The 26672-nt window shown below is 31.5% G+C and overlaps 2 protein-coding genes across 3 annotated transcripts in view; one reads left to right on the forward strand and one right to left on the reverse strand.

Moving 5' to 3' along the window:
* LOC134724557 (TGF-beta-activated kinase 1 and MAP3K7-binding protein 1-like) overlaps positions 1 to 26672 on the forward strand; it is a 381784-nt gene that overhangs the window by 14506 nt on the left and 340606 nt on the right. The window lies entirely within an intron of this gene.
* Positions 165 to 5224, reverse strand: LOC134724562 (uncharacterized). Of its 2 annotated transcripts, none has more exons than XM_063587662.1 (3): positions 5171 to 5224; positions 3417 to 3620; positions 165 to 637 (listed from the first exon to the last, which is right to left on the reverse strand). In XM_063587662.1, the coding sequence occupies exons 2-3, from the start codon at positions 3478 to 3480 to the stop codon at positions 204 to 206; spliced, it is 498 nt and encodes a 165-aa protein (XP_063443732.1). In that variant the 5' UTR covers positions 3481 to 3620; positions 5171 to 5224; the 3' UTR covers positions 165 to 203. The 2 variants fall into 2 exon arrangements, with proteins under 2 accessions (XP_063443732.1, XP_063443733.1); XM_063587663.1 differs by having other exon boundaries at positions 3417 to 3490; positions 5171 to 5209.

The raw sequence follows: 26672 nt of genomic DNA on the forward strand, positions 1-26672 counted from the left end.
ACGAAACGCGTCTGTCGTATATACTAAATTTAGTCCTGGTATCTATGATGAGTTTATTTATATTGGTTAAAAGATATATAGATGTAGTTGTTTGTCTTGTAGTTGTGTGTTTGTGGTAGTGTTTCCTTTGTAGAAAAAAAGTAGATTTAATCCTCAACAGAGAATACAGAATGCATTCCTTTATTGGATAAATAATTTCAGTATCACCCCAAAATACATTCTTTTCCAACCTTTATGATTTGTTTCAATGAATCTACTGAAAGAAGATCTGTGAAACTCAGAACTTTACGCAATGCTGAAAGGTTAGATGTATAGATCTTACAGAATCCACAATCCAGATAACACTTGACATGTGTGTCAAAGGCGGACGTCTTCAATTGTTTACATTTCTGTCCTGGCCCCAAAGATTCTTGATATTTTCCTATCAGAGCTTTTGTTAAACAAGGCCTCACACAGTTGATCCAATTTTTTCCAGCTGTGCTAAAACTGGAGTAAAAACTTTTGAATCTGTTACAGTACTTGTAGCCATATCCAATAAGATAACCAGATTTACCACACTGTCTCTGCTGTTCAAAACATTGGTAAAATTGACAGTCGCCTCTGTTTGCTTTAGCTATGCATTTGGGATCAACCGATGCTGAAATAAAGGATGCATTAACTTCTTTATCATTTTTTAAAAGAATTCGTATGACAGTGTGTATATATTAAATATGTTGAAGAATAATAGGTATAAACTGATGATACCTCAATTAGTTTATTTTCTTCTTCTACGTTACGTTTGTTTTCATGTTAAGTTAACAACCTGCTAATAGTGAATTGGGTATATGATTCAAACAGATTAAACAATTGTTAAAATACTGCTACATTTGTCATGTTTGTATTCTAAACAAATAAGTCACATGGAAAACGATCAAAATAAAGATCAATCAAAGCTAAGTCATGTCTTAGAAATCTCATAGAAGCACATTACCCTTCCGGAGCACATGAGATCATCCCCAGTTTTTAGTGGGGTTCGTGATGCTGAGTCTTTGGTTTTCTGTGTTATGTTTTCTGTACTATTATTTGTCTGATTGTCTTTTTATTTTTTACCCATGTCGTTGTCAGTTTATTTTCTATCTATGAGTCTGACTCTCCCTCTAGTATCTTTCGTCCCTCTTTTACAAGATACTGTTTACTGCTTACGTTGATTTTGCTTCTTGTAAAGGTTCATTTCCAATCTATATTCTTTGGATGAGACCAATTGAATATTAGATTGTCGTTAAAGACAACAAAAGATTCGAGAAAACTAATAATGAAAATTACTATTCAAATAAGAATTTCTGGCATGATTGGCAACGAGACAACAGTTTCTTTCCACCAAATGACGTAGTAGGTGTCAAGTACAGGTCATCGAATGACTGTCAACAATGTATAGACAAATCAATACGACGCCAATTACATTTGTGAACGATTTCTAAAATGAAACTTCTCACGTGTTGATTTTCCCAATAGGATCAACATATTACTAAAAAGAAAATAATGATCGTTGTTTGATTTCGAAGCATTCAAATGTTATAGGGGCTCGCGGGTCTAAATAATTTTTTTTACTTAATATACGATTTCGCTATACTTTTTTTTTTAAATGAACTTTATCTTATACTAAATAGAAAAATAACAATCAGGTGATAGTGAATTGAGTATTTGATTCAAACAGTTTTAACAAATTATTAAAATACTGCTACATTTGTCATGTTTGTATTCTAGAAAAATATATAAAATAAAAAAAATGGGGTCACCGTTCATTTTCGGCTCACAATCTGCCATCGAAAGAAGCATACTTTTTTCTGTTGAATTAATAAGAGAAAAAGAGGTAATTTCGAAATGAAAAAAAGATCTGAATTACAGAAATCGCTTGATGAGTTAAAAAGATACTTCAATTTAAATGCAAAAAAAAGACATTTTTGCACCTAAGGGAGATAATTTGGAACTTTTTCAGTGATACATACATTTTAAAAGTCATCTGATGCTAAAACCAATTGATTTATTTGAATGATGTTTGTACCATATGATAAAATAACAACTGCTAAAGTAATAAATAAAATTTGTAATAAAAAATATGTTGGGGTTTTTTTTCTGAATTTTTATACCCTCGAGCCTCCTTAACCGCGATGGCGGGGTCTAAAATGTTGAATTACACAAATGTCAAACTCCAACAAAGCTCTTAACTGATAGTCCCTAAGCAAATGTCAAAATCAATAGCTTAAAGAAGTTAAACGAATGGGTACAGATCGAACTCCATGGCCAAGACAAATTAAAAAGGTTGGAAGTCCATACAACTGACAATCAACCGATATTGAACAACAGAACAAGTATTAAACAACTGTCATATTCTTGACTTGGCTTGGTAACTTTCAAAACGGAATTATGGATTATTTAGCTATTTTGACCTCCCATTTGTATCGCCGTGGGTTAAAGTTCAGTTCCCATATATCGACACAATTGCGGGAGTAACTCAAACAGATATGATAAGTAAATGTGACAATAGTTGGGATGAGAAGTCGTAACTATCTTAACATATATATAAACTCCCCACAGATACCTGGATTACATTTTGTATTTACGCCGACTCGCGTTTCGTCTACAAAAGACTCATCAGAGAAGATCCAATCCGAAAAAAGTTTAAAAGGCCAAATAATGTACGGAGTTGAAAAGAATTGAGGACCACAATTCCGAAAATTTTTGCTAAATAAACAGACAGACAACATCAGTGACCAAATTAAAAAAAACACAAATAAATCTAGCAAAGCTGCGAACAAAAAAATGTGTTGAAGACATGTAATGTATAAAATCCGGGCGGAACTGATATTTGCGCCTTATATACAATAACATGCCTTTGTCTGTTGTAGACGTCATTAAAATCAATATGTTGGATGCCTACCGATTGATAATTATATAATTAAAAGTTGTGATCTATGTACTGTGTGTTGTTTCGCTTTGTTGCTTTGTTATTTAATTTTTGGGCTGCGCACGATTTGATGATTCAACCCGTTCCTTTTGATTTTTAGAAAGTGTTCTTATGTTGTTATTATGTACCACTGTCTCAGGTAAAGGCTGGGCTGAGTTATCTATGTCTGTACTTACTAGTCAGGTCCCTGTACTTCATTGGTATTTAATTTTTTTGCTGTATATCATTAATAATTGTGTATTCATAAATCAGGGTGGCTTTTTTTTCTTGTTTAATTTTTTCACATTTTGTCATATCACAACTGTTACTTGTAAAGCTTCTTTTACGGTATGAAGTTTGCTCATCGCTAAAGACCATACGATGATCTATGGTTTTGATAGTTGCATGCATATTTCCATTTCCTTTTGGTATGTGGTGAATTTTTGTCTAATTATTTTAATATTTTTTTGTAAATACATAAAACAAAATTTACCTGTAGTAAATGTGTTTAGAGTAACTAAAAGAATAAACACCGACTTCCACAGAGTAAAATCCATGTTCCTATAACTAGATTTGTATGCAGCATGTGCAGTGCAAATTTCATGCAATTCGAGTAGAATTATCCTTTAAAGAATCCAGATTGTTCATTTATATAGGTTCTTACTAACCAATAACTCACTTGCACTTATTTTAATCACTTAAAAAAGAAAATGTCAAAAAATTAAATTATGTTACAATAACAAATTTGCATGAGACTACAATACTTCAACAAAATAAAATGTGTATTTTTTTACGTTTTTTTATGTTATTGTTCATGTTATTGTTCATTTTATCCATGTTTATGTAAATGTCATCACAACATCAAGAGAGGTTAACTAGCTAGGTTGCATGACCAGGATTTGTTAAATTGTATAATAATGTTTACATACTTTTACAGGTAGTTCTAAGTCTAAGGTGATTTCCCTTTAGGAATATTTTTGTCAACTACGTTTTCAAATTGTCCCAGCTTTCTATAGTCATTAATGTGAAGTTTTTTTTTACTTTATTAATTTTATATATCGGTGATGCTTTCAACTAAAATGTTCGAAATATTCCCTATAATTGCAATAAGAAATAAAGTTCATGTGTGAAAATAAACTCATCATAGATACCAGGACTAAATATATCAGATATGATACGTGTATGGATTATATATATAAGGAAGTTGTAAGTCATATATGTGTCTGTATTTAATAATTTACCCTGTGTAAATCATATCCCAGTATTGTTGTTTATCTTTAATTGGAATTGTCTTTGATTTTTTTATGTTTTCTCTAGCAGGAGGCTAATTATAAATCACATGTGATGACTATGGAACTAAACTGGCTTATAATGACTATAAAACCATTTTGTAATATAATTTTTACCAGACCTGTATTGTATTTGTTTTGTTAGTTCTTTTTGGCCCTCGAATATTTATACTAAATAAAGGTAACAGAAGAATACCGCTGTTCAAAAGTCATAAATCGATTGAGAAAAAACAAAGACCGGGTAAAAAAAAAAACAACACGAGAAACAAATCAAATATGAGAGGAAAACAACAAAAATCAGAAACACAGAAGTGCAACAAAAGCAAGCGACAATGCAACACACACATACACAAACTATAAGATAACAACTTCCATTTTCCTTACTTGGTATAGAACATGTTAAGCAGAAACGGTGGGTTGAACCTGGTTTTGTGGCAAGCCAATTGCGGTATACTACTGTTGCCTTTATTTAACATGATTACTATAGAATTGTGTTAGTAATTTAATAATCAATAGAAGTATCTAGCTATGTCAGTATATCTTCTGAATAAAATTGTTAAACAAATAAATCGTGTGCATATAATTGTTAAAGACTAAAATCAAATGACTGGTTGATTACTTATCTTTTTTTTTGCATACAAATAAAAAATAAAAATTTAGAAATACAACTATAAACGATAAGACATTTAACAATATCCGATCAGAATTGCAAAAACAACAAAATACAGGTTGCACTTTGTCAATACAGCTGTTTCTCAAAACACGCCTCTTTTGGGGAGATCTTGAATACTCATAGAAAATTAATTATGTTTTCATACTGTTTCCCAGTTATGCTCTCTGTGTTCCATCTCAAAGAGACATAACTTGGGAATGTTACTAGTATTGACAATTGTTATTGTATTTTATAACCCGTGCTAAAGTATTGACGTATGTCACAATAAGGGGGAAACAAACTCACAATCAATTGGTAGATAGGCTGGAATCAGCAACAGGAGAAGCTAGAATACAATAACATGAATAAGTGTTCGAATTGTTTAATGAAGAATAAAGTTAAAACATTACAATATTAGATAATATTTTACACATTGTTTTTTCTAAAGTATTTGTAAATGAAAAACATTAATAAAAATGAAACATACATTATAGCTCTTCATCTTTTATATAAGCTTAAAAATGAAACATACACAAAATAAGGAATGCATCTTCCTCGTGCATGTCGTGCAAAGCTCTGATTACTTTCACGGATTTGGCTATACATTTTGGACCCTTTGGATTATAGCTCTTCATCGTTTATATAAGCTTTGGATTTCAAATATTTTGGCCACGAGCATCACTGAAAAGACATGTTATGTCGAAATGCGCATCTGGTGCAGATAAAATGGTACCGTTAATGTTATTACTACCACTGGGTCGATGCCTCTGCTGGTGGACTGTTAGTCACCCCGGGTATCACTAGCCCAGTAGCTAGTACTTCGGTACTGGCATGCAAATACGGATTTTTTTTTGTGTTATTAAAATTTGCTGCTACATAATGTAAAAATTATTATAAAATAAGGAATGTATCTCCCTCGTGCAAAGCTCTGATTCCTTTCACGGATTTGGCTATACTTTTTGGACCCTTTGGGTTATAGCTCTTCATCTTTTATATATGCTTTGGATTTCACATATGTTGGCCATGACCATCACTAAAGAGACATATTTTTTTAATATAATAAAGCAGTTATAACGAATACAGTATTTATGATCTCAAAACTTTCTTTAATGAAAAATAAATAAATTTAACTTTTAGAAATTATTTTAAGAATAAATAGTTTATTTCAAATTATTTCAAACTTACCTAGAATACAATAAGTGTTCGAATTGAACACTAATTGTAAACCTAGGCTTTTATAGTTTCTATTGTAATAACTTATTATCTAATTATCTTCAATGTCATGACCACTACTGATAAAATTCCGAATTATAGACGTAATGAACAGATGTATACGATTATTGTTTAATTATATCTAATCGTTTGTGTCCAATATTTGACCATCACGTACACATGAACTAATGAAGCATCTGCCATTTATTCCCAAGTACATAATTAAATTTTCCGTCTGATATAAATTGATATAAATTGTTACATTTTTTTTTAATTTCTAACTTGTATTGACTAATAAACTATATAACAGTCTTTGTGGAATTAAGCAACACAATTGTCATTTGTCATTTTTTTACAGAAATGCAACCTATATACTATAAGTATTCCACATTCCAAACTAAAAGACAAATTGAAAGAGTTGGTATTACTTTGCTTAATAAAAAAGAATGCCCAACGTAGATACAAGCATCTTGTCATAGGGAGGGAAAAATCCTACTTTGTAAAGAATCATTCTGATTCAAACAAAAAATTCTCTGAAACTGATATTATCAAGATGCTTGATTTCTTGATTGACAAAATATTTGTTACGTTCGGGGGATATGTTTTTCAACAGACTGTCGTTATTCTAATGGGAACAAACTGTGCCCCTCTACTTGCCGGCTTGTTTCTTTATTATTATGAGGCTGACTTCATGCAGGAACTTCTTAGGAAGAAAGATAAGAAGTAAGCAATATCCTTTAACTACTTTCCGCTATATAGATGATGTTCTTTCACTAAACAATTCAAAATTTGGTGACTATGTGAAACGCATCTATCCCATCGAACTAGAGATACAGGATACTACAGTTACAGTTAAATCGGCTTCATATCTTGACTTACATCTAGGAATTGACAATGAAGGTGGTTTGAAAACAAAACTTAACGACAAAAGAGATGATTTCAGCTTTCCAATTGTGAAATTTCCATTTCTAAGTAGCAACATTCCAGCAGCACCTGCATACCGGATATATATCGCCCAATGATACGATATTCCCGTGCTTGCATTTCCTATCATGATTTTCTTGATAGAGGGTTGCTGCTCACAGGGAAGCTATTAAAGCAAGAGTTCCAAATGGTGAAGTTGAAATCATCCCCTCGTAAATTTTACGGACGCCATCACGAGTTGGTTGACCGTTATGGAATAACCGTTTCACAAATGATATCGGATATGTTCCTTACGTCGTAACTACAATCCCCTTCCCTTTCATGAATGTGACCTACCGAATTAGACAATTTACCGGATTTGTAATCACATAAGCAACACGACGAGTGCCACATGTGAAGCAGGAGCTGCCTACCCTTCTGAAGCACCTAAGATCACCCCTAGTTTTTGGTGGGTTTAGCGTTGTTTATTCTTTAGTTTTCTATGTTGTGTCATGTGTACTATTGTTTTTCTGTTTGTCTTTTTCATTTTTAGTTAAGGCGTTGTCAGTTTGTTTAGATTTATGAGTTTGACTGTCCCTTTGGTATCTTTTGTCCCCCTTTTCTATATAGTGTGAAAAAGGGGAACATTCAGAATTTAAGCAAATTTACTTTATTTCACAGATTTTAAAGAAATAAACTCAAATATGAAGTTTTACAAAATATTTAATGAAGATTGATAGAATCCTGGGTCTTATGTATGATGACTCAGCAAAAATTCACAGTTTACAGTATGCATAGTTTAAATAAAGTGCTGGATACAAACGTAATTCATAATATTTGCATATTTATAAGTTAAATTGTTAAGAAGTGCTTATATTTACTCTTCGCAGTCATTGAAATTCATAGATCCTTCCTGAATATCATTTATGGTGTGTGTGTGTCCTTTTGAGAACCCAAAAGTAAGCTGCAACACCAAAATCTTTTTTTTTTATCACCACGCATAATAAATACAAGCGATAAAAACAAAAATCTTCCAACAAAACTTACAATAGTGTGTTCTATCCTGAATCTGTACTAAATATTCCAAATTGCTAGAAAAAGCAGAATGATTTAGAAAATTGAGGCCCCAGGGTTAAAAAAAAACAGAGAAAATTGCCTACCCCCTGGGTCATAAAACAAATAATTTTAGTTGTAAATGCTATATTTTTAAAGTTCTTGATATAAGAAGATAAGATAAGATAAGATTTTTATTAATCTAATCAAGAAACCATAAAGGGCATCATTTCACAACACAATATGATTGGAAAAAGCAAAACAGAAAACTAATACATACTATAACGTTATCATGGTCATGAACAGGATCAGACCCTAGCCACAACATGTGTTTTACAAACTATTATATTAAATATTATACATGTAACAATATTATATCATATTACTTTATATATTTTGTTTACATCTGGATCTTATTTCTAAACCTTTAATAACGTAATTACCTAGGCATACGAGAGTTGGTAAATGCTCATTTGTGAACAGCCAGAAATATTTCTAATCATTATGTAGTTCTTTAAAATTAGTACAAAAAGTGATAACTTTATCAAATAATAATTTTCTCTGTTCATCATATAATGGACAATTTACTGTAAAATGGGTCTCATCTTCAATAGAATTTGATCCATGTGATAAGCAGTGATGACATAGATGTTGAGTTCTCTCTATGTACTTTTTACTATATCTATCTTTCTCAATTCTAAGATCATGAGCACTTATTCTCATTTTACATATAGCTATTCTTATACTAAAATCAAAATCTGTAATAGATAAATAAGCCTCCTTTACAAAATAAAGTCAGTCTTGAGGTTGAAATAATTTTCTAATTTACTAGTACCTTGTGATAAGGTTTCAGATCTTTTGACCAACCAAAATGTTTTAAAACTGTTACAAAGTTTACATTTTACAAATTTAATTAATTTATTGAGCTTTGTATCTAAATTTTGTATATCAAGTGATTGAAGTACATACTTCATAGATGAATACCAACAATTGATGTTTTCTGCATCTAAAATGTTATTACAAACATAAGCATCATAAAGTAGCCCTTTGTTCAACATGTTAAGCCTTTGTACATATTTTACCATAGATATAACGACAGAAAAATAAAGAGGAAATCTTGCAACCTCTGATTACACTGCTAAATTTAGAAATCAATAGATATTTTGATGTTTTAATATAGAAAACAATACCTATGCTTGGAAGTTATACAAAAATCAGATGTAAGCAGTCATCTCTATTACATTTTAAGTGAATTTATATCTCAGACTGGTATCTCATACACACAACTATTGAAAGTATGGCTTTGTTTGAACACTTCTAATATAACGGAATTTGATGAGACTGTTATTAAAGAGAGAGGGTTAGCGCTATAGAACCAGGTTTAATCCACCGTTTTCTACATTTGAAAATGCCTGTATCAAGTCAGGAATATGACAGTTCTTGTCTATTCGTTTTTGATGCGTTTTGTTATTTGATTTTGCCATGTGATTATGGACTTTCCGTATTGATTTTCCTCTGAGTTCAGTATTTTTGTGATTTTACTTTTTTCTAATGTATGCATTAGCTAAATTGTGTCAGATATATGGTAACATATGATACTGTTGTGACAAGAATTCTAAATTGACCATTTGAGGCAGAAAATGTGTACTTTAATTGACATATAGGCATACAGTAAGATGTGGACTGCTGGATTGGATACTATATATAATCTTGAATGTTGTAATGATTGACTTGTTTTCAAATTCTTTAAAAAATTGAAACAGGGGCGAGGGTATAAAATTTACAGGAAAAAAAAAGTTAGAGTATACGTTATTTCTTTGAGGATATAATTCTGATAAATGAGAACTAATGTGAGAAAAACTGATTTTAGAGTTTTCTAATTAAATAAATGTTTGTATATGAATGTTGGATAAACAAATACCGTGACATGTCTTATAGCAATGCGAATTCACACTCATCAAAACAGTCATATTCGGGAATAGGTCATGTTTGGTACTAAAAACTAGACGACGTAATTGGTAAACCACATTCTAAGACGTGGTAAATATTTCCTTAGCTAGTTTAGACACAGGCACAGAATATGGATCAACCAATTCGTGATGGGGTCCATAAAATTCACGGAGTGTCATTTTTAATCTTTCCTCATCATAACTTTGATGGAGAAGTTTCTGCATAAGGAGCACACTTCTGTATATGACATTCGTATAGTGTGAGCATGCACGAACAGAACGTATCAACTGAGATATTGTGTAACTCCCGGGAAATCAGTTCATGTGTTTTTCATTTATTTTTTTGGAGAGGGGGTTTAAAGTTCAAATGAAATTCATGTGAAATATTTCATATGAAATTCATTCACGTCAAATCACAAGGAACATTTTCACGTGAGATTCACGTATGAGTAAGAGTAAAAATTTGTTCCTGTGATAAAAGTTTCAGTGGAACTAATATCACAGGAAATATGGTCTGGGAGAACTTTTTTAACAGATGATTTCTATATAATTTGTTCCATCGCTATAAAATAAGTTTCACACTTAACCTGGTGAAATTTTGTCTGTTTACATGTACAAATTCATTTAACTTGTAGTTGTTTTATTGTCTTCATATTCACAGTTTCTATGGAATGACTAAACTAAAAAAAACTGTAAATTTTCAATAAAGGTCAGCACACTTATTTTAAAGTTCATTTAATTACGAACATATATTTCACACTTTTCATTTAAAAATAAAATAAAATGTGGATACTCCTTCAAACAGAGTTCCTAAATGATTGTAGTCAATGTTGAGCGACACCTATCAATCTTATATATATGTATACTAATTTCACAAAATAAAGATTTAATTACGTGTTTTTCTTTGTAAAAATCAGGCAATTTAGAATAGTTTCAAAACTAAGCAAAACATTAAAAAAATATACTCATGCAACAATTATATTTAAAAAAAGTAAAATCACAAAAATACTGAATTCCGAGGAAAAATTCAAAACGGAAAGTCCCTAATCAAATGGCAAAATCAAATTTATAAAACACATCAAACGAAGGTACCCTCATCCGAAGTTAAAACTGGTAATTCGAGAAAGCTCTATAAATGACTTTTCTTTGAATAATAGTAAATTACAGAAATACCTCCCTTAATTCATACATGTAAATTCATGCACCAATTTACATTTTGAACATAAATTACTGTAAACTTAATTGGGATTTTATTTGTCATGTTCTCACCACTTCCAACTTCAATGGCAGATTGGAAAAAAAATCCGTTTTTCACTTTGTTCTGTAAGTTTTGTTGGCCGCCCTCAGATGATCAGAAAGCACAAAATTAGTCGTCCTTTCCGGAGGAACATTGATAGCCAAATTATTAATCAACAAACCATTTTGAGTTACTTCCAGCACTTCAAATACAATGTTCCTTACTCAAACTTTAAATCTACGTAATTGGATAACAAAAAAATGCCGTTATAAAATGTAATATTGCCTAAATATTGTTCCCAAAACATCATTGACGATTTATAATATGATAAAAACCAAACAAGAACAGTAGAATACTAATAAATCAATCTGGATTTAAAACCGAAACCAAGGAAACACAGGCATAAATGATGTATTAAACAACAAATATTTAACCTACGTATATATCTCCAATACAGTTTTCATCTATCTTAACCTTTCTCTTCTTAACCGATTCATACAACAAACAACAAAAACAATCAGAAACAAAATTAAACAAAAACAGACACACAATCAAAAACTATTAATACAAACAAGTTGTACCAATAGAAAGGCACCACACGTTCGTGACTTTACAGTTTTAAAATAATTTTCTTTATACAACCTCTTCAAATATATTCTGAATTGACTATAGTATTCGTTTGGTTCTTAATAACCCCCTTGGTTCATTTAGGGTAGATACCTGGTATATCTTAGATTCTAACATGACGTCCTTCAAACGCTTTGAGTACACACCCGTGGTAAAATATGAATATATTGCCAGTGCTGTTCCGATTGTACTCCCACGTCATATGCTTTTTTATGAATGAGATACCCGACGTCATAGAACAATGACGTTAGCATTTTACGGGAAAATACACGCTTGTCAATCCGAAAATCATCACAAGGAAACATACACAAATGATGCTAAAATGTGGCAAAAGCCCTTTATTGTACATCATATAAGACATATAAATAAATTATCATTCAAATTCATCCAAAACTGTCTAAATACATTATTTTAAATAGTTTAAGCATGTCACTAATGCAGTTTGCTCCGTTCTTTTACGCTAGTTTATTAGTGCGTTTATTTATGGGAACGGCAAATATGTGCCTACACCTAGAGCGCTTCGATCCAAAAGAATTGCCGTCTGTGTCCTGTCAGAATCGAAATAATTCATGGGGGCTTGAATATATCTAGATTTTACCACGGGTTGTCCCTTTATGCCGATATTTTACCCCTCGCTATCGCTCAGGGGTAAAATATTTGTCATAAAGGGCCAACCCGTGGTAAAATCACGATATATTCAAGCCCCCATGAATTATTTCTTAATTAAATCATCACAGTACACAATCGGTCTGGTTCATTGCCTAAATCTGCAAATTAGGAGGCAGATTTGCAATTTGTTGGTTACACTGTTTATTTATATAAAGAAAAAAGTAGAAATTTATTGGCTTATACAAAATGCCAATTATTTGGTGAGATAACTCTTTAAATCAAAAAAAATATACTAGATTGCTAGTGAAATCTTAATTATTACTTGTAGCAAGAAAACAAATTCGGTGACACAATTTTCTTTTCATTTTCTTGAAGCATATTTTAAAACATATCTTTTCATATTTTACTATTTTTAATTACACCTTATGTAAGAATCCTGGATTTGGATTGGTTGATAGCCAGTGTATTTTTCACCAATGTACTGTTATCAAATGAATATCGTTTTTTATTATAACGACGCCGGGGTATATGCCAAAAGCATATGCCTTTTTTACACTCTATGCAGTGGTATTTGCCAAAAATAACTCTATCCGACTGGACGTTTGTAACGTCACAATCATCAATGCGTTTTTGAAAGTTTACGTTCGGTGTAATTAAACAGATATAGCATGTTCTTGAGGGGTAATTGCGAAAAATACCAGTCGAGAAAATGTTAAATTTCGCGAGCCGTAAGGCGAGGGAAATTCATTCTCAAGACTGGTAAAGTACCCCTACTTAACATGATATATCTGTTCAAAATTTCCATCTCAAAGATTTCTTTTAATGCTCAAAAATGGGTTTTTTCTTCATGAATTTGGACAATTGAGCACGACTTGTAGCTTGAAAAATAGCACGGTGAACCATACTTTGTATTATATCTTTTTAAAAAAGCATAGTAAAATATTTAATTTGACAAATTATAAGAAAATTCTATCTGAGGAAATACATACTAATGATCAACATTAAGAAGTAAGAAGATGCATATAATAATATTTTTTTCCAATGTATTTTTTTAGATTCTATACACAGAAGACAGGGAATGTAATTAAATCATTATTATGAAGAAGATTTGACAGTTAAACCATTAACTTCTCAGGAGGTACATTGATGTCTTATTACTGATGGTAAGCTTAGAAAATTGAATACGATTTTCATTACACTGCTTGTTGTTCTATAATAATACCTATTATAATATATCATAACTCAGGTGTTAAATATCAGTTGATTATATTATAATCATTTATTATAGTTTGCGTAGTATGGTATAGACTTAAATTAGTGCCGTTGTATATACAAAATTATATGCCAGAGCGTGGACTAAATTTCAAGCCATTGTATGGACTAAATTTCATGCTATTGAAAGGACTTCAATTTGTGCAGCTGTATGGACTAAATTCCATGCCATTGTATTTCTGAAACATGTGGCAAGGTGTAAAGATAGCTAATTTTGGAATAGTTACTATAATGTTGTTGCTTCATGGTTGCTCCATATACACATTGCGCTCTTCAAAAGAATTAAGGAAGAACCGTTTCGTGGTATTAGCTTTGTACCTTAGTCTCAGTGATATCGCATTAGCTCTAGAATTCATATATCACAATATTCTGCGTTTTTTTGATACACAAAGCATGCAAAGTGCGACTTTCCAATACCAGTGTATGATGTTGACGAATCTAATATGCGGAACAGTATTATGGTCTCTCATACAAACTTTATTGATATGCCTTGAGCGACTCAATGCTACATTCACAACAAAGAAAACAATATTGAATCATTTAACCAGTAACAAATCTGGTATACTTTGTTTTATAGTTTGTCACGTTAGTGCTTTGTTGAGATTTGGTATAGAAACAATTAGTGGACCTACAGCATGTGATCCTAAAAACACCGCTGTTCCGTTGATTCTTTTTTCACACGACATTCCTTATCTCAGTGTTTTTGTTTTGATAACCTTTTGTTACGGAGTTGTGGTATATCGGATAACCAATAAACGTACTGGAACTATTGTAGTAAGGGCTAGTCAGTCGACAAAGGCAGATACAATAAGAATGCGTAAAAACGTCATTACGCTTGGTCTGACAATTACACTGATTTTATTATTGGTTATACTACGATGTATTGCTGTAGGCCTTCTATACATAGGGAATGGATCTGACATTAAAGATACTTTTTTCATAATTTTCAACAATATATTCGCATTGTTAAATCCTCTCCTAGATCCAGTTATCTACGTTTTACGGATCAAGAAGTACCGTGAGTACCTTCGATGTAAATGTCTCAGAAGAAATTCAGTTTCTGATGTTATTAACCTAGCCTAAAGTTCATAAAATGTGACTATTACAAATTGGTTTGTACATCTTAAGTTTACGGTGATGTTGTTTACCAAGCCAGTAAGATTAGATACGACCCAGATTAACATATAAATCCTTTTAAACCCGTTTTCCGAAAGATTACAATTTCAACATTTAAATGTTGTTTTTATTGGTAGAAATAAAAATTAAACTAAATATCCTTGCTATGCACATCTTTACAATCACATTCCAACTATCAGTCGATATCAATTTGTCGTTGCACAAGGTTGTGTTTCTCTCTGATTGTTTGTGACATTTTAAACTCAATGAATGTATACTGATTGATATTTTAGTCCTAGATACATGATAAGTTTTTATGGGATGTTAATTTTTCAGTAACTACGAGTAATCTTGGAGCTCTTCCTTGAGTTGTTTGTTCATTTACTAGCTTTCCATGCATTGTATCGGTTTGATATGGCAAACCTTTTCAGTTCATTGAATTTGTTCGTATGTTGTACTGTTACACTACTGTGCAAGTCTAGTGCAGGTTTTGGCGCCATCGAACATGTTACAATCTGCATGTGCCGATTACAAGTTAGAAGCCTATTATTCAGTGGTTGTCGTTTGTTGCTGTATATCATATTTGATTTTCATTTAATCTTTTGTACTCATATCAAGTCGTTGAGTTTTCTCGTTTGAGTAGTTCACATTTTCTAAGCCTTTTATTCTTTACCTTACGGTTTGGGTTTAAATATTGTGAAGTTCTATACATCATTTGGTCTCGGGTGGAGAGTTGCCTCATTATCAATCATACCACATTTTCTCATTTTTACATAAGTTCATCACGAAAAGAACAAGCATTTTGCAGAATCCTATAAAGTATTTTTTTTATCACATATGTGTTACGAATACATTGGGTTATTCATATGTGAGATCGTATGTAACAACCTCGATTACAGTGCCAGGGGCAAAAAAGATTATACTGGTTGTTTTGCCCTGATTCCAAAAAAAATGACGTCATTGCATCATTAACGATAATTGATTACACTTTTGTGACAAAATGTTTAAGATTTTACCTGTTATGTTTCATTAAATTGTTAGAATTTTTATTTTTTTTCTCTTTTCTATTAAATTTGAATACGTAATAGATAGATTATAACACGTCTTTTCCATATTGGCTCCGATATAAACCTCGGGCTGATATGGGAGTCTCGGGATGATACCAAGGCCAATATGGAAAAGGGCATGTTATATCTATACATATACATAGTACTAAGACGTATTACAAAATGTAAGTTGCTGATAAAAACGGAAAGGTTTGGGACACTCAACAAAACAATGTTGTTTGTGCGAATATCATTTTCATAAACTTTAAAATCTAAAAATAAAGAACACGTTTAGAAAGTACAAATGATGTTAAGTTCAGGTTTTTTTTTTTGTGATTATTTTTCTTATTTGTTAGATATTTTTTTTTCATCAGACATCATTTATTTTATTCCTAATTAACTCAAAGTCTCATTAACTTGACAATGTTGTTTGTGCGAATATCATTTTCATAAACTTTTAATTCTTAATATAAAGAACACGTTTAGAAAGTACAAATGATGTTAAGTTCAGGGTTTTTTATTGTGATTATTTTTCTTATTTGTTAGATGATTTTTTTTCATCAGACATCATTTATTTTATTCCCAATTAACTCAAAGTCTTATTCATTTTTTTCAATTATTGATTTTTTGTTGGAAATAGACAATAATAGTGCATTAACTTGATATATCAACGATATAAGAATGAGGCTTAGATACGGGGAAATGCAAGGCTCTGCCAAATGATGTGACGTCATTGCATCATTAACGACAATTTTACACTTTTGTGATAAAATGTTTAAGATTTTACCTGTTATGTTTCATTAAATTGTGATAATTTAACTTTTTTTCTCTCTTTTCTATTAAATTTGAATACGTAATAGATAGATTATAACATGTCGTTTCCATATTTGCTCCAGTATAAAGCCTCAGGCCCATAAAGGGAGTCTCGGGATAATACCAAGGCCAATATGGAAAAGGGCATGTTATAATATATACATATACGTATAAAGACGTATTACAAAATGTAAGTTGCTGATAAACATGATAAAAACGGAAAGGTTTGGGACACTCAACAAAACAATGTTGTTTGTGCGAATATCATTTTCATAAACTTTTAATTCTAAATAATAGTAAATATACAGAACACGTTTAGAAAGTACAAATGATGTTAAGTTCAGGGTTTTCTTATTAAGGTCTTTCCTTTTACTAAAGGGAAAGACCTTACTGTATTTCTTCTGATTATTATTAGGTCTTTCCACTTTTCTGTGGAAAGACCTATTGTTTTTCTTCTGATTATTTTTTTTTTTTTTTTTTTTTCTTCCGCCTAATTTTGTTCATGCGATAAACATTTGTTTCGCAATATGTCGCTTAGATATTTTGTATATGATATCGAACAGTTTATGCGCTTTTGAAATTTACCCTGCGTAAACAAATACTTTTCTTTGTAGGAGTTATCTCCCCAAACACTGTTTTCCTTGTTAGCTGATCTCCTTCGCAACCGTATAAGATTATGACAAATTTATTTTACAAAATTGCTCGTTATATCCTTCGCATGATTTGTCCTTTTTTGACCGAAGCGATATGACCGCTCCATATGAGAGTTATTTCCCCTTATGCATCTGATATAAGTGATATGAATTTCTATCTTATAAACCATAAGTGATAGAGACCTAGGATCTTTTGATTTGAGGTCCTTGTTCCCAAAAAATGAAAATTAGGTCAAGGTCAAAGGTCAAGGTCATATTCTAATATTTGAATTTGGCTTATTTTAACTTATATCCAAAGACTGTATAAGATATCAACAAATTATTTTTACTAAATTGTTAGTTGCGACATGTCGTAAGATGTAAATTTTTGATTGCAAGCGTACGTTGAATGTAAAAGGGAGTTTTCTCCCCTCTTGTATTTAAAAATACGCGTTTGGTGATTTAACTCATTAACTAAATATAATTAAGACCTATGGTCTTTTGATTTGAGGTCCTTGGTTTATGACCTTGCAATTGATCTCAAGGTCATAGCTTAATTTGACGTTCTAGATTTTGACCTTTGCTTTTATTCTATATGTATACATGATAAAGATATACAACTTTTAGAAAAAGATATCAAACCATTTAACATTGAAAAAAACAACCGGAAGTGACCTTTTGTAAACCGGAAGTAGCTATTTTTTGTACTTTATTAATATAAAAGTATATAGAACCAGATATTTTTGGAATCAGTGTCAAGTAAATATTCAAATATAATCGGAAGTAACATTTTTCAAACCGGAAGTAACAAATTATCTCCCTTATTTAAAAAAAATGTATGGAAACAATACATTTTTGGAATCAGCTTACTAGGAGCTATCATTTGACGATTGAAATGACATTTTAAACTTAGTTTCACAACTTTTCATATCAAAATACATTGTTTTGATGGAAAGACCTTCAATTGTTCTCTGAACAATTGGTTTTTAATTATTATTATTATTCTTCTTGTTCCGCCAAACTTTGACAAAATTTCCCTCCGTAACCGTAAGACGTATCGCTTTCATGTTCACACTTTGTATCGGTGTCATGAATACCTATCCGGAACTCACCCTGTGAGTTGAAATATTTTGTCGGTTCGGAGTAATCCCTCCGAAACCCAAAAACCTTGTTATCGTTCCAACACCGTAACCGTAATAGGTAGAAAAAAAATGAAGGGTGAAATTTGTTCAGGACCAGACCCCGGTTCTTCGTTACATTTGGATCGAAAAGATTCAACGACTCATTGGTAGGGTTATGCCCCTATGAAAATTAACCGGTGTCGGTGGACCACCAAAACTCAGAAACCGTAAGTGGTAGAGACCTAGGATCTTCACCAATCATCATCAATTCATGTATCTTTGAAAAAAACCTCAAGGTCAAATTTGTATGTTGACCTTGACCTTTGACCTAACACCTTGTTATGGGATAATCTCAGAAACCATTATACTTACAGAAATTTTAAATAGTGGAAAATGTTTGGGTCATTACGGCGCAACTTTGTTACATTTTGACAGCAGAGATTTGACCTTTTTTTAAGGGGCATAAAGCCTCTTTTACGTTTCTGAAAAGACAAAATCAGCTTTTACTACATAACCGAAGGTCCTAGACCCATGGGGTCTTCAGCAATGACATTGGGGACTAATGACCTTGACAAAGAGCAAAAGGTCAAAGGTCAAGGTCATGTCCCAGATAGCGAATTTAGTGTTTTTAACCTTATTTAAAGGATTTTCAGTGTGTTTTAAAGCTTTTCAAGACATTCTACGTCTATTTGAACATGTATTTTACATTGCAAAAGGAAAGACCTCTCAATTGTTCAAGAACAATTGACAGTTTAATTGTGATTATTTTTCTTATTTGTTAGATGATTTTTTTTTCCATCAAACATCATTTATTTTATTCTTATTTAACTCAAAGTCTTATTCATTTTTTCAAATATTGATTTTTTGTTGGATATACACAATAATAGTGCATTAACTTGACATATCAATCAACGATATAAGGATGAGGCTTAACAACGGGGAAATGCGAGACTTTGCCGAGCTTTTTCCCCGTTTCGTGTCGAATTCTTATATCGTTGATATGTCAAGTTAATGAACTATTATTGTCTTTACACTGCAATATATATTGACAAAAAAAAACATTTCCATTTGCTGTTTAATTTGTTAAGGGTATTTGCTTGATTTAAATATTGGTAAGATCCTCCTTTAAAAAGGCCTGAGGCTAAGAATTATAAATCACAATGAAATGTACATTACCTGTTGCAGCCCGCAATCGATGGCGAATGAATTTGTATGAGTATGGACTAAAATATCAACAATAAGCATAAAACATAATGATTTATAGGTTTCAAACAAAAGAATATTAACACGTGAATTACAATGTGTTTTTTTCCAAAAATTGTAAAAATAAGTTTGAGTTGTTGTAAACATTGGAAACAAAACAAGTTAAAGAGGTTGCAATGAATAATTAAATATAATTTCAGCAAATTCTATTTAAATATTCATGAGGAAAAGTGATATCGGGTCAGTGACTGTATAAAATAAAATCACATGACATAGACATATACAGTCAACGCATTTTGACTGCTCAAATAAAACGAGTGCAGTATAAAACAATTTTCGTGGATTTTGTGGTTACAAGCGAACTAGGAAATTAAATGTTTAACGAATAACACATTTACAAATGGCTTGTATGCAGACTTCGACTTAACCACGAAATCAAATATCCACAAAGTTTTCCTTGATACTCGAAAATTGGTAAGCACGAAAGGAAATGAACAAACAGTAATGCACAGCCAGAAACGGTTAGAGAAAAAGTAAAAAAATATAACGGTGAATCATGTTAGTGTGATTAATTATCTATCATAATACTAGTACTATCTATAATACTAGTAGTAAACTAACGAGGTCCAATGTGTGAGCCGTATTACTTATAATCGACAAATCAAATAATTCAACCGTATATTTTGTAAATAGCATTACTGTTATAAAGCAAATATCATTTTCATAAACTTTTCAATCTAAATATAAGATACTTGTTTAGAAAGTACAAAGAGGTCAAGTTCGTGATTTCATATTGTGATTTTTATTATTTGTTAGATGGTCTTTTTTATCATCAGACATCTTTTATCTAATTTTTACTAAACCCAAAGACTTGATCATTTTTTTTTCAAATACTGTGGATTCATTATTTTTTGTTGGATACCAATTTTCGTAGATTTCGTTGATACATGCAGGCGAACCACGAAATTAAATGTTTAACGAATAACAAATTTCAATTCTAATGCAATTTGGATGTAACAACTTTTTTCATTGGCTAATAGTTGCCGTCAAATCCACGGTTGACCAGGCGTAACTAAGGAGGGACGATTATTACTATATAATCGAAAATAAAGCAACACCTACCTCGAATTCGCCGTTTAAATGTAATTTTATCCGAATTTGAAGCGTACAGGTAACGTAATAACGTCCAGTTTGTAAGTTTTCATTTGTATGACGTCACGTTTAGCTATGACGTCATTGTGCCAAAATCATACATGCAATTTCGCGAATTTTTTTTATTTGACATATTTAGACATTTTTTACAAGTTTTATCGTACATTTTCTTTTTGTAATGCATTAGAATCGGAATAACAGTACTGTAGTTGAAGAGTTGCCACCGTCAATTTTGATTTGACGGTCGCAAATCTCCGTTTTACTGTCTCCGCTACGCGTCGCCAGTAAAACTGCACCTACAATTGACGGTGGCAACTCTTCAACTACAGTACTGTTATTCCTTAATTGGCTTGTATGCAGTCTTCGACTAAACCACGAAATCAAACATCCACAAACATATACGTTTCCTTGATGCACGAAAATTGGTATGCACGAAAAGATATGAATACACTGTAAGGCATAGCAAGATATCCTAAGAGACAAACATTTCTATAGGTTATAAAGTCAAAGTGGAAATGGATTAAAAGTAATTGTAACGGTTTAATATGTCAGTGGGATTAATTATCTATCATACTACGATTATTATCTATAATACTAGACTAACGAGGTGCAAATTGATAGCCTTATGAATTATAATAGACGAATCAAAGAATTCAACTCTAAATGTTGGAAATTGCTTTACTGTTACAATGGATATTTAATAATACAGTATTGAACTTTTTATCTACTTGGTGTTAATGCCAAGGTTATGTGAATAATAGTCGAATTTGTTTTAACCTGCTACATTCTGAATATGTCAGTCAGAAGCCTATTAGTTAGCGGTTGTCGTTTGTTGTTGTATATCAAATTTGATTTTCATTCATTCTTTTGTACACAAATCAGTTCGTTGTTTTTTCTCGTTATAATAGTTTATATTTTAATTTCTAAGCCGTTTTTACTTTCTTTATGGTTCGGGTTTTGCTTATTGTTACAGGCCGTATGGTCATTAAACGTTGTTAAGTTCTAATTCTTTTGGTCTCTGGTGGTGAGTTGCCTCAATATCAATCATACCACTTCTTCTTATTTTAAAGTTTTAAGTTTATCACGGAAAAAACGCAAATGTCTTTACAGTATTCTTTGATGTTGTTGTTTTAATAATAGGACTAATTAAACTGTCAATTGTTCTTGAACAATTGAGAGGTCTTTCCTTTTGTAATGTAAAATATATGTTCCAACAGACGTAGAATGTAATGAAAAGGTCAAGGTCAACCTTAAAAAGCTCGAAAACACACTTAAAATCCTTTATATAAGGTTAAAAACAATAAATTCGCTATTTGGGACATGACCTTGACCTTTGACCTTTTGACCTTTGTCAAGGTCATTAGTACCCAATGCCATTACTGAAGACCCCAAGAGTCTATGACCTTTGGTTATATAGTAAAAGCTGATTTTGTCTTTTCAGAAACCTTAAACAGGGGTTATGCCCCTTATAGAAAGGTCAAATCTCTTTGGTCAAAATGTAACAAAGTTGCGCTGTAATGACCCAAACATTTTCCACTATTTAAAACTTCTCTAAGTAAAATGGTTTTTGAGATTATCCCATAACAAGGTGTTAGGTCAAAGGTCAAGGTCAACATACAAATTTGACCTTGAGGTATTTTTCAATGATACATTAATTGATGATGATTGGTGAAGATCCTAGGTGTTTACGACTTACGGTTTCTGAGTTTTGGTGGCCAACCGACACCGGTTAATTTTCAAAGGGGCATAACCCTACCAAAGAGTCGTTGAATATTTTCGATTCAAATGTAACGAAGAACCGGGGTCTGGTCCTGAACAAATTTCATCCTTTGTTTTTTTTCTACCTATTACGGTTACGGTGTTGGAACGATAACAAGATTACTCCGAACCGACAAAATATTTCGACTAACAGGGTGAGTTCCAGATAGGTATTCATGACACCGATACAAAGTGTGAACATGAAAGCGACACGTCTTACGGTTAACGCGGCTAAATTTGTCAAAGTTTGGCGGAAAAAGAATAATAATAATAATAATAATAATAATAAACAGAAGAAATACAGTAAGGTCTTTCCCTTTTGTAAAAGGAAAGACCTTAATTACAGAACGTAAGTTGCAAAATGCAAGCAATGCAAAATGTGTTTAGAAAAAACAAGAAACGAACATATATTAAACTTTCGTTTTTCAAATATAGAATGATGCAATATTAATTTACTGAAAAGAGAAATGTTATTCATTTAAAAAGTATTTGTTAAACTAACATGTATATTGTGATAAATTTGGTTATCATAATTGTATGATTTCACAATAATAATCATGAGTTTCTGAAGTGATAGGGAGGAATGTCGCATTTTTGTGGTATGTGTTTACTTCATAAAGAAACAGAAAAGACATATGTTTGAAAGTGAAATAGCTGAAATGTTTGTGTAAAAACGTTTCCGACCTCCTACAAAGGATTTTGGTAAGCGGATCTTTAATTGATTTTGACAATTAAAATTCTACTTGTAATTTGAATTTCCTATCTACTTGACTGATTTCTATGAAATAATATAAGTTAGCACTATTATTTATAAATTAACGAGCAATGTGTAGTTTACTATCCATTAACGCAAATTGAAAAATCCTTAACGAATGGAAACACATTAACTATAAGAGGAAAAAAATTAAACAACATAAATACTGAATCGCAACAAAAACAAACGCAAACATATATAGAAACGGACTATTTGAAAAGAACTGCCATATTCCTGACTTGGCAAGAATATTGCAAGAAAATATGGTTGATTCAACCTGGTTTTATGGTAAGCCAAACCTCTCGCTTATATGGCATTGTTTAAACATAATTTCACAATTATTTCAAAAATACTATTCCTAGTTATCATGATTTCGACGGTCTGGAAAGGCTATATTGATTTGATGCTGTGACGACGTCATAATTATTTAGACTAACACAATACTTTACCCATGGAAAATGAAAATTAACTAGACTATACTGACAAATAAGACATATGTGAATGTACCGAAAATACAAAATTCAAAACGTAAACGATAATACATAACACAATATAAAACCGTACCTACAAAAACAAATAACATCATAACTAAATACATGAACGTTGGATATTTAAAAACCGAGACCGGTCGTATAACAATGCAAATTCACACTCGGCAAAATAGTCATATTCGGAAATAGGTCGCATTCGGTGGTGAGCAGACAGACGACGTAGATTGAAAACTACAATAAAAGACGTGGTTTAAATGCCCTAAGCTTGTGTAGACAGAGATACATCGTAAAGATCAACCAGTTCGTGATGGTTTCCAAAAGAATTATTGTGTGTTATGGTTAAAATTTCCTCCTCAAAACTTTGTTGGAGTAGTTACTGCGGAAGAATCACTCTCCAGTACATGTAATCCGTATTGTGTAACGAGCATAACAAATCAGTTGAAATATGTAAGCACAACACGATGAAGCAGAGGATTTGTTATTGCTGAGAAATCGAAAAATGACAATTGGGAAGTTGAAATCATCCTGTTTTTCATAAATTTTACTGTGAATTTGTCCATCTGTGTCAATATTGAGGAAAAGATAAAGGTATAAATCAGTCCTTCTAGTATCAGTTGAACTCTTAATTTCAAATCTACTGAAATATATGAGATACAAGTACTGACTGAAATATGGGTTATGAAGTGCAATGACATCATCATTATATTTGAAATTGAAAATTTAGCAAGGAACTGTTTTGTCTTAAGAAGGTTCTGTATAAATTCTGCTTCATGCAAGTTCAAAAAGAAATCGCACAGAAGAGGTGCACAATTAGAACCCGATGGAATACCGACTGTCTTTTGAAATATCAATCCTACATACTCAACAAATATAGCGTCGATTAAAAAGTCTATCATTTTGATGATATCATCTTCAGTGTATTTCGTGGCAGAATCGGTGTGGTTCTTTACAAAACAAGAATTATCATAACCCAAAACAAGAAATTTACATCTATGATTCCCGTTTTTTATAGACAAAGCTCTGTTTAATGAGTTTGTGAAGTCGATCATTCAATTAAGCATTTAGCGAATAGAAGGGTAGGGCGTAGAACAATTAAAGGTCTTAATGTTGCTGCAAAATTACAAAGATGGTGATTTAAGCTTAAGATTTAACAGTAGATCTTTCATAATTTTGCGAATCCACATTTGATTGACGCTACTGATTGAATATATCTCATCACAATAGTTTTAAAGGCCATACAATGTATATTATCGTAGAAAGAAACATAATTCATCACTTTAAAAAGATGTTAAATGGAACATCTTGATGATCCATTTATGTATCGTTCTTTATAAGGATTTGTGAAGTTTTTGTATCCAGTTTAATGACCTTTGAGTCTTCGTTTTCTTTGATATTAATACAAAAGGAAAGAGGGAAAGATTTGAGACTTTGTTGACTTTCATTCGTTATCAATGAAGTTAATGAATATGTGAGATTAACAATTTAGCTTTTTATTTTTTACTCTTTGAATTTGAGAAAAAATGCAAATAATGGTTTTTACATACGAAGAAAAAACAAAACAACTTTAACTGCTGTTGCAAGTGAGAGATTTAGTTCCTTAAAACCAGGTTCAATCCACCATTTTCTACATTTGAAAATTCCTGTACCAAGTAATGAATATGACAGTTATTGTTCATTCGTTTGATGTGTTTTGTTATTTGATTTTGCCATTTGCTAGGGACTTTCCATTTTGAAATTTCCTCGGACTTGATAATTTTTGTGAGTTTACTTTTTACAATAACATATTTGCCATATTTGTCATGCAAAAATGATAAAGTATGCAAAACCTGCACCGTTATTGTAGAAAAATACAGCGTAGTGGTAGGAATTAAGTGTTTGATAACTTTTAATCATTTCCATGATAAATTTCCATTTTTGCGAAAAATTAAGAAAAAGTTTTCAACAATTTTAAATATATGTATCCCTTTTAAAAACAAGTCTAAACTAAAAACATAAAAACAAGCTCACTTCCACCCAAAGAAAATCGTTATAGCCAATGAAGTATTAACTTAACATCATGTAATTTTGAAATTTAAAAAAAAAAAACCGGAAAAGTCGTCCTATTGTCCAACGATAAAGTGTTATATCAATGTAAAGAAAGAAAGTCAGCACTATGAATGTTTAGTCTCGTTAGAATGAATTATTGGGGTTAACTATATTAAATTGACAACTATTGGCTGTTTCAGGTATTATGTTGTTTACATTTCCGCTGATATTTTGCAAATTGTCACTACAGAAAATCAATAAAATGACAGAATTAACGTCAATGTTGGTATCAAAAGAACAAGAGTTAAGAAGCAGACACATGGTATTGGTCGACGAATTTGTGATTGTAAACATATCTTTGATAATGTGGTGAAATTAATAAATTTACAATTAGTTGTTTAAAAGACAGGCGAAAGATACATAACGGACACTCAAACTCATAAGTCGAAAATAAACCAACAAAGTCATATCATGCAAAACAAAACGACCACAAATACAAACAACATGATAAAACACACAACATAGAAAACTAAAGACAGAGCAATGCGAACATTTTTAAGCTATAATTAATATCTGATAGACATACAAAGGAACATTTCATTCCTGTGAATCTCAAGTAGAATTTGTATAATTGAATATCAACTAAAATAAAACAAGCTAAGAAATGAAACATGTACTCCTGTGAAAAGTAAAATACCGAACAAGAAGGAAAATTCAAAATGGAAAGTCCTTTATCCAATGGCAAAAACAAAAAGCTTAAACACACAAAACGAATGGGAAACAGCTGTCATACTCCTGACTTCATACAGGCATTTTTCATGTAGAAAATGGCGGA

The sequence above is a fragment of the Mytilus trossulus genome, chromosome 7 (assembly GCF_036588685.1).
Source record: "Mytilus trossulus isolate FHL-02 chromosome 7, PNRI_Mtr1.1.1.hap1, whole genome shotgun sequence".
NCBI classification, from domain to species: Eukaryota; Metazoa; Mollusca; class Bivalvia; order Mytilida; family Mytilidae; genus Mytilus; species Mytilus trossulus.

Excerpts from the sequence above, each read along its gene's own strand:
- LOC134724562 (XM_063587662.1), bottom strand. The coding sequence starts at position 3,480 with ATGGATTTTACTCTGTGGAAGTCGGTGTTTATTCTTTTAGTTACTCTA. Across the intron at positions 638-3,416 it reads TCTAAACACATTTACTACAG|CATCGGTTGATCCCAAATGC; the intron begins GTAAATTTTGTT and ends CCTTTATTTCAG.